A 9,014-nucleotide genomic window follows, 5' to 3' on the forward strand; every position below is an offset into this window, starting at 1 on the left:
TCTACCATAAAGAGAAGACTGAATGAAAGTAAATACAGAGGGTTTCACTGCAAGGTGCAAGTCACTCATAAGCCTCAAGAACAGAAAGGCTAGATTTGGGCATTATACAGATGGACAATGACCCAAAGAAACCCAGGAGTTTATTAAAGCAAAGAAGTGGAATATTCTTGAATGAGCAGGTCAGTTAACCCAACTGAGCATATCACTTGTTGAAGAATAAACCTTAGACAGAAAGGCCCACAAACACACAGGAGCTGAAAGCCGCTGCAGTAAAGGCCTGGCAGAGCATTAAAAGGAGGAAACCCGGCGTCTGGTGATGTCCATGAGTTCAAAACTTCAGGCTGTCAGCAAACCCAGCAAAGGGTTTTCAACCAAGCATTAGAAATAAACATTTTATTTTTCAGTTATTTAATTTGTCCGATTACTTTTGAGCCCTTGAAATGAAGGGATTGTGTTAAAAAACTTAAGTTCCTCATATTATTATGCAATCTTTTTCTAAAGCTGAAAGTCTGCACTTCATCTGCATCTGAGTTGTTTCATCATTTCATATCAGATTTTGTGGTTGATTTGAGTAGGGAGCACATCTTATAAGTGCAACTAACTTGAAGATAAGTTTTAGGACTTCAAACATGTCTCTTCTTCCAGTGTCTAAGTGTGTCTGTATCACAGTGCAAAGTTGCAGCTAATATTTTTCAGTGCAATGTCGTTTTAGTCATACAGTGTATCTGGCAGTTCTTCTAGGCTTTTATTAGAGGGGCACTGTTTGTACAAGTCAGCCTTTTTATCTAGTTTCATTTCTGGTCTGAAAATATCACCCATTAGCACTTTTTCTCTTCCTCTTCTCAAACGCTTTTATAGCTGTATCATATATAAAAGCAAACTGTGGGCTGTGACAACAGGAGCTATCATTACTAGTCCTGTACTGGGCCTATAGAAGTCTCATTATCCACTGAGCATGTGTTGTGTGTTGGATCTGCACTTCAGCAGACCCGCTAGTTCAGAGACTCATCACTCATGAAGAAAGCATGACAACGACAGAACTTACTTGCTAGCAAGGGAGGCTGGTCGGAACCCAAGCTCTTGGAGCTGAACGCTCCTCACCTGTTTCCTAGCCAACTTCAAATAAACAGCCTTTCTTGCAGCCTTTTTATTCTGTGACACACAGTTTACACCAACACCCATTGTAACCCCCCTATGGTCACAAAAGGTTAAAACACTCCGTGTGTGTGTGTGTGTGTGTGTGTGTGTGTGTGTGTGTGTGTGTGTGTGTGTGTGTGTGTGTGTGTGTGTGTATGCATGTGTGTGTGTGTGTTTGTGTGTGTGTGTGTACATGACTTCCTGCCACACAATATATGCTTACAGCTGTTTAACCACAGCTCCTCTCCTCTTGGAACAACCATTTCCACATAAATACTTCAACACAACCTCTTTTATAAATGATGTAATGCTTCTGAAGGTAAGAGTATCCCTGCACAGAAAGTACAATATAATGAAAATAGTGAGTCCCACATTATTATTTTTAAATGCTCCCTTGAATTTGAGTTTGAAAATAAAGTTCAGCTTACATTTTTTTATTTTATTTTGGGGTTTTTTGTTGTTTTGCTTTTCCTCCAGTTGAGCTCCAAGGCAAAGTTCAGTGAGAATGTGAAACCTATTCCTCTGGCGAGTCATGATGATGGTACTTTGCCAAAATCATGTATACTCTCTGGCTGGGGACGAACAGACCGGAATAGTAAATATTTGTCTCCCACACTTATGGAAACTAACGTAATACTGATTGACAATAAGAACTGCGCCATGGAAAACTTCTACTGCTCTCAGAGAGAGACTGCTCCAAGTGAGGTATGTACATCTTTATAAAATAAAGTGAACTGACTTCGTTCAGTTAACTCACTTTTGAAGCATCACTGCTTCACATGCTGAATATTTACTTCCAGGGAGATGCTGGTGGTCCATTTGTCTGTGAAGATGGAAAGGCATACGGCGTGATATCCACTGCAGTTACTCCACACTCAGGTGGCCCAGACATCTTCAGATTCACTAAAATTCCTGAATCCACTGAAACACAGCATCATGTTTGTATTAGACCTGCTGATTAGTCAGTTAATGTGGAAGTTGCAGAAATGAGAAATATCTAAGAAGTACCACGTCTTAATGCAAAATTAAGAAAAAATCTATAATCTAAAATAAAACATTGATTCTCAGGTTTACTAACAATTAAATTAATAATCTTTTGTTCCATTACTTTCTACAGTTTTTGGATAATTCTGGGGATTTGTTTTTTAAATGTTACCTTTACAACTGATTTCATATCTGCAGACGTCTGAAATCTGAATTTGGTTCAGTACATTGAATATTTTATGTCATTATTGTTCCATCTTCATATGTATTAAACAGATTCTTCAATCTAATGAGAAAATAAAATCCTCTAACGTTGTTTTATCTCATATTGTCTAAAAATAAACCTTTCGTACCTGTTTATACATTTCTCTTTTCAGCATTAATTAGAATCATTTGTATAATGACTTCTTTGTGACTGTTTGTATTTACTTTTTCAATTTAAATTGAACAGAGCCTAAAGAATAATGGAAAATGTTCACTTTTTATAGCACACCATTAAAAAAAAGACTCAGCAATAAGCCACGGATAACTTTGCATTCTTACATTTGTACTGCTTGTATTACTACAGTAATACGGAAGTATTTCTATTTTTATCTTAATTTTTTTTTACTTATTCAATGTATCATTTTTGGCATGTCAAGTGTACAGCACTTTGTCTTCAGCTGGGAGTTGCTCTGAAAGTGCAATATAAATAAATTCCTTGCTTCAGTCACGTACTTTGCACAATCTGACTCTGTCATTTCTGATCATCTCTGTTGCGACTCAGATTCACACACACACACACACACATAGAGCCCCCAAAAATTTATTATAATCCAAAAGTAATAGAAATCGATGAAAAAATCCATACAGTTTATGGAAATTCTGTACAGGCTGACATATATGACTCCAGATGGACTAATGAGCACTTCTTTTTGTGCTCAGACAAAGGCCCTAACCAATTCTGGACATCCAACCATGAGCCGACATAGACGTCAATATGACATCTTTATTTCATCGCCTATTAAACTTCTAGTGTTGACATCATTAGGGCCTCCATGCACGGGCTATTTATAGTCCAAATATGGTCATTGTGCACGTCTTTTCAGAGTCAAACTCCAACTCATTATAGATGTTGATTTTATACTGCTTCTAGAGGCTCTGTAGTCCCGTGTTTCCAGAGGGTGGAGGACAGAAACAGATATGTGTGAAAGTGTGCAGAGTGCTCAGCAGGCTAACACATAATAAATCAGGTTTGTTTATAAATATCTGTATTCATATATATCATATTGATAACAACAATGTTAATATTTGTAAATAAACAAATGTATTAATCCTGTACATTTCCTGCACCTGTCATAGATGTCCACATGACGTCCAAAAATATTACCCAGTCCAAAGTTCAAGTTTTAAGACCAACAGACTCAAGACAGACATGATCTGCACGTCTACCCGACGTCCAGTGTTTAGTGAGAATGTAATATTTTTACAAATATCTACAGAAGACATGGTTTTCTGTAAAACTGCTGTGATAAACAGTGGATCAGTGTAACAAAGGCTTCCTGGTGTTATGCTCTTCAGTGCAGGGATGTTTGCAGAGGTGCGTCACTGAAGCTGGCTCGAGTACACTAGTGACATGCAAGAGAAGATAAGGAACCACAAAGAGAAATTATATCAGATGTCAGAGGTCGAGGGCTTATCGTAGTCAGCAGCAGCTGGGTGCACTCTCATAAAAAGGTTTCCATGCTCTCTTCATGGCAGTATAGCAAGTCAAAACTGTATCTGCTAAAAATGCTAAGTCTCATTGTTTTTTCTACATTGACATAAGCATTCTGAAATCAGCTGAGTTTGTTGCTTTTAATAAAGATTTCAATATAATAACAACAAAATCATTAAAAGGCTTGTTCACTGTGTGACGTGGTTAACTGTCAATACGTTGGTTGAGCTGAGCACCATAAGTTATCTAAGTTATCTCTCTACACCACAGGAATGTTGAAGACATTGCTGTTTACTGCAGACACTGGGCGAGTTAGCATGTACAGACATTCTGTACTTAAGAAAAAGTACAGATACTAGTGTTAAAAAATACTACAGTAAAAGTAGAAGTACTTATTATACTTTATTCAAGTAAAAGTGAAAAAGTAAAGGCATAGAGGTTCTCGCGTTTCTCTTTTCTGACCTCTGCAAACTACATTGATCCTTGATCCCTTCTTTCTCCTTTGCCTACTGTCTGCATTACTGCACGCTCTCTTCTCTGTTGGCCGTCAGCGGTAATGCCGACTCTCTCTCTCCTGTTTTGCGATTCTCAGTCTTATTGCTGTCTCTGCCTTATTGAAGATTTAAAATTCAAGAAGATTTCATTGTGATTTCTCAAGGTATCTGCAGAAACACACAGGCTGAAACAAAATATTCTTGATTGATTATTGTATTCTGTAGTGTAATAATCAGTAAAAAAAAAAAAAAAAAAAAAAAGAAGAATACAGTAATAAAAACCCTAAAATGAGTATAAATAACAATCAAACCGCAAATTGTCCGAGACACTCAGCAAACACAGGTGTAAACAATCACAGTCATTCAGCCAGCAGCAGTCCTCACAGTCACTGAGAGGGATTTACATTAGATCAGCTAATTGTTATTATTACATGTCCTGGCCTTCTGTGGGCTTGAAGCTTAATACAGGCTCTCCTTTTTTCTCCTGACCTTTGTTCATAATCATAATCATCATCATCATCCTGTGTATTTAAGTCCTGAGTTTCCTCCAGTTCATCGTCTTTGTCATTTTTTATTCTGTTTGTCTGTTTCCACTTCAGTTCGGTCCCGTCACGTGCATCAAGATCTTCCTGAATTTCTTTGTACTTGTTTATGAGGTATGATTTACTCTCAATTTGTTTTTACATGTAAACTGTTTTTCTGGTCGCTTTAGAGAAAGGTGCTCATGACAGCACACATTAGTTGGAATCCCGCAAGAGTCAAAAATATTATCAAAATAAATTAAGGCTTTAATTTGTCAGGTGGTGATGCTTTATTGAATCCTGGAATTTAAACTGAATTTAAATTCATTTTAACATTTTATTGTTTAAAATGAAATTTAATTTACCATAAAAACAATTTGGTGCAAACTAAATGGACTTAGGAGTGACGTTAATGAGTTCACAGGATCATATTTTTAGACATTTTTCATGAAAAATAGTAAGGCGATATTTACCTTCCTTAAGAATGTGGTTCAAAGCCACATCACTGAGCATGCGTATGCAAATAACACAAATATATAGGAAACATTTCAGGGTGTAAATGATCAGAGATTATTATTTCTCTTCAGTATCTCAGCTGAAGCTTCGACCGTGATCTCACCATGATTATTTACTATAAACTGACATTATTGACACTGGTACTGAGCTTTCATCAACAAGGTAAAGATCTTTGCATATTTTATGCACACATTTGTTTTTGTATGTATATACTTTATTTCACTTTTGTCTCAGGCCATGCGATCATTGGAGGTCACGAGGCTGTGCCTCACAGCAGACCTTACATGGTGCTTTTGCAGATGAACAGCGCAGGTGGTCATATAGGACACTGTGCTGGCTTCCTTCTCAATGAGGATTTTGTGATGACTGCTGCAGTCTGCCAAGCCAAGTGAGTCTAACACACTGTTGTGTTTTTTTTACCTGTTTAGTGTTTAGGGGCCTACTGTGGAATCTATAATCTCAAGATTAAAGTCAAGTCACGTATTGAGAGGAGGAAATCTGTCTTTATGAAGCTTCATGGCTATTAGATAAAATTACCAGAAAAATATTTTTTAATTTGTGAACACAAGACCAAAAAATAATTATTTTTATCAAACAAATGATACATTTTTGTTTTTTGTTTTAGGTCCTACAAAGTTTTTCTGGGACTTCATAATTATTATAATCAGAGTGGTGTACAGCACGTTAATGTGCCTGGGAGAAATGCATTTCCAATGAAAGGCTACAATCCAGTTGATTTTCGAAATGATATGATGCTTCTTAAGGTATATATATAAAAAATAAATTATGATTGTACTTTTGAAGTTTATCATATTGCTTTAATTTAGTCTTTTTTTTTCATAATCTTCAAGTTTTTTCTTCAGTTTTTTTTTTTTGGCCAATGCTCAGTTCTTTCGAGTGCTCAGTTCATTCAAGTAGCACTGAAATCCTGTACATACTGATTTTTTTTTTTTAAACTTTTTTCCCTCTTCGCGTTACTGAAGTTGAGCCCAACTGAATGCAGCACGGAAACAGACTGTAGTTAACACTGCTAATATTTACTTTTTTCTTTTAAAAAAGGGGTTTTCTCTCTCTCTTCCTTAAGTTGAGCACCAAGGCAGAGTTGAACGACAAAGTGAAACCCATCGCTCTTGCTGACCGTGATGATGGATCTCTGCCAAAAGCATGTGTCATTTCTGGTTGGGGAAGCACAGAAAACAGCAAATATATGTCTGTCAAACTCCTGGAAGTAAATGTGACCCTGACTGACAATGAGCTGTGTGCTAACAGAAACATGTACTGCTCTGAGGGTGAGAGAGAACCTGGTCAGGTAAGTGTATTTTTGCACACTAACATCGAGAAAAAAACTTTGGTCAACAACAGAAATTCACTTCCAAAGCAATCACTAAATACTGTGTAAATACTAAATACTTCCAGGGAGACGGTGGTGGTCCATTAGTCTGTGAAGATGGAAAGGTATATGGGGTGATATCCACCAGCAAAATAAACCCAGATGGCTCAACAATTCAGGGTTATACTAAGATACCTGACCACAGAGACTCCATCAAAGAACATAAGGGAAAGTTACATTCTCCAACAACCGATACAGTAACCATCATTCCTGTTTCTAAGGAACATCATATTTGTGTTAGAGATGCTGATTAGTCTAATAATACATGGTAATTGACAGAAATTAAATCAGCTGTTTTGATGAAAAGAACATTTGATAGTTTGTCAGATATGTGATTTTCCACAGATTACAGCAAAGGGAATATTTTTGGGTTTTAGATGGCTGGAGAACATTACAGAGGCTTTGGTTCCAAGCATTTTTTGTCATTGTTTATTAAGTTAAACACAAAACAAAGGTCAACTGATCAGGAAACTAACTGTCAACAAAGAAAATAGTAATCGCTGGAAACCTTCAATCTTCAAACAACATGAGGTGCATTTAAAAATCAACATGGACTCAACTGTGGTCATCAAATTGTGTAATGTATGTGTACTTTTACTTAATAAGAAAAAAACAGCTCAAACAGCAAGAGAAACCTTCCGGTGATAAACTGCAGATTCACATCAGACAGAGGAAATGGTAACAGTAATCTGCACTTCCTGACTATTACAAAAATAATGAGAGACGCAAGAACATTTCCACATGTGTGACTAAACCAGATACACGATACTGAGAAACAAACTGGACTTTAAATGATTCATTTACTGAAAAAGGAAATTAAATAATTATAATGAGTAAAAACGTGGATTAAAAATCTCCAAAATTAGAGGCTTATGTGGCCATAGAAAGGCGATGCATAAAATAATAGAAAGCACACGAATGAGTACAGAAAACCCTTTCACTCGGTAGTTGGTGTAGATTTACAACAAAAATATGTTTTACCACATGTGCATTCAAATTTAATGTCATAACATTTCTTTTTTCACTTAAACAGTGCTTGTCCTGCAATAGTTGAACAAACAGTAATGGCATTTCTCTGCAACTTAAACCTCTATAAGACAAACACATTAGTGTCTTTATTGAAAATTATTTTTACATTTAAATTTAAAATTAATTGACATGACAAATATATTCAGAAATTTAAATCAATGTATAAAGATATGGTTTTCATGCAGTCCAATGTAATAAATTCTCATGGTTATACAACATTTGGAAGCAGCTGCACAATTACATGACTGAGCTATAAATATGTGAAGGGGGTGGTAACACGTGTGTTACTTCTTCCCACTGCTTTTTGAACACTGGTTGTACTACAGGACAGTATTTTCCTTTTCGTAGATATGCTCTATTTTGTATGTATGTACGTATATGCTTGAAATAAATGATCTATCAATCAATCGCCTCTATTAATAAACATGGTGAGCTTCATGCAAGCACAGCTTAATGGATGGTGGCCAGAAACACTGAGACTGTGCAGTGAATTAAAACTTGATTGCATCTGCTTGTTCACGCCAGACTGAGACAAAGCAGGGAAAGAAAGACTGAAGTCAGGTTTGTGTTTTATATAGATTTTACAGACCAGCACAATAAAGAATGTATACAGCAGTTTGTATAAAAGGTAGGATCTCCTCTGGAGTGCAGTCACCCATCTGCACACGGACTATAATACCATCTCATGTGGAGGATAAATTTGGTCTGTTTATCTATTTTTGAAGAAAGATGTAGTAACTTACTAATAACTTGCGCTGTTGTAGGTTTCCACTTGCTTTTATATGTGATTTTATATATCAGCTTTTTTAATGATCTGTACATGGCAGGCCACAAATCAAAGCAAACAGGCTGTATCCCAATTCAGAGCCCTGAGTACTTTCTCCCACACTGAAAACACTTGAATGATAAAATTATGGGAACATTACCTAATAAGATTGATTCAGGACAGACAGTTAGTTTAAACTTTTCTAGCAGTCCTTCACAAACAGGGAACAGTCTGTCTATTCTCTTCATCTGTCAGCTGCTGCGGGCTCTTCCTCCTCCTCTTCCTCACACACTGCTGAGTTTGTCCTGGTGGATCATCAGGGGTGCAAAGCCTCACAGATCATGTGCAGCAGTGGGTCCCTCAGTCTGTCCTCACTCTGGACACTTGCAGTTGTCACACATGGAAATCAAATGTGTGGTAAGCTGCAGGATTCAAACACAAGTGTAACTTATAAATACATGTTCATACTTTTATTACACAA

The 9,014-nt window shown here is 36.7% G+C and overlaps 1 protein-coding gene across 1 annotated transcript; it reads left to right on the forward strand.

Annotated features, from left to right (window-relative positions):
• The first annotated feature begins 5,501 nt into the window (after positions 1-5,501).
• LOC146361839 (mast cell protease 1A-like) lies at positions 5,502-7,831 on the forward strand. Its single transcript, XM_084922374.1, has 4 exons — positions 5,502-5,736; positions 5,974-6,112; positions 6,433-6,657; positions 6,765-7,831. Exons 1-4 carry the CDS (start codon positions 5,552-5,554, stop codon positions 6,990-6,992), a joined length of 777 nt encoding a protein of 258 aa, XP_084778500.1. The 5' UTR covers positions 5,502-5,551; the 3' UTR covers positions 6,993-7,831.
• Positions 7,832-9,014: the final 1,183 nt, after the last annotated feature.

This window comes from Perissodus microlepis, chromosome 23 (genome assembly GCF_051167445.1).
Source record: "Perissodus microlepis isolate ML-2025 ecotype Zambia chromosome 23, ASM5116744v1, whole genome shotgun sequence".
Classification (NCBI taxonomy): Eukaryota; Metazoa; Chordata; class Actinopteri; order Cichliformes; family Cichlidae; genus Perissodus; species Perissodus microlepis.

Coding starts and splice junctions, on each gene's coding strand:
- LOC146361839 (XM_084922374.1), top strand. CDS start 5,552: ATGTATATACTTTATTTCACTTTTGTCTCAGGCCATGCGATCATTGGA. Junction 5,737..5,973: donor GCTGCAGTCTGCCAAGCCAA/GTGAGTCTAACA, acceptor TTTTTGTTTTAG/GTCCTACAAAGTTTTTCTGG. Junction 6,658..6,764: donor GTGAGAGAGAACCTGGTCAG/GTAAGTGTATTT, acceptor AAATACTTCCAG/GGAGACGGTGGTGGTCCATT.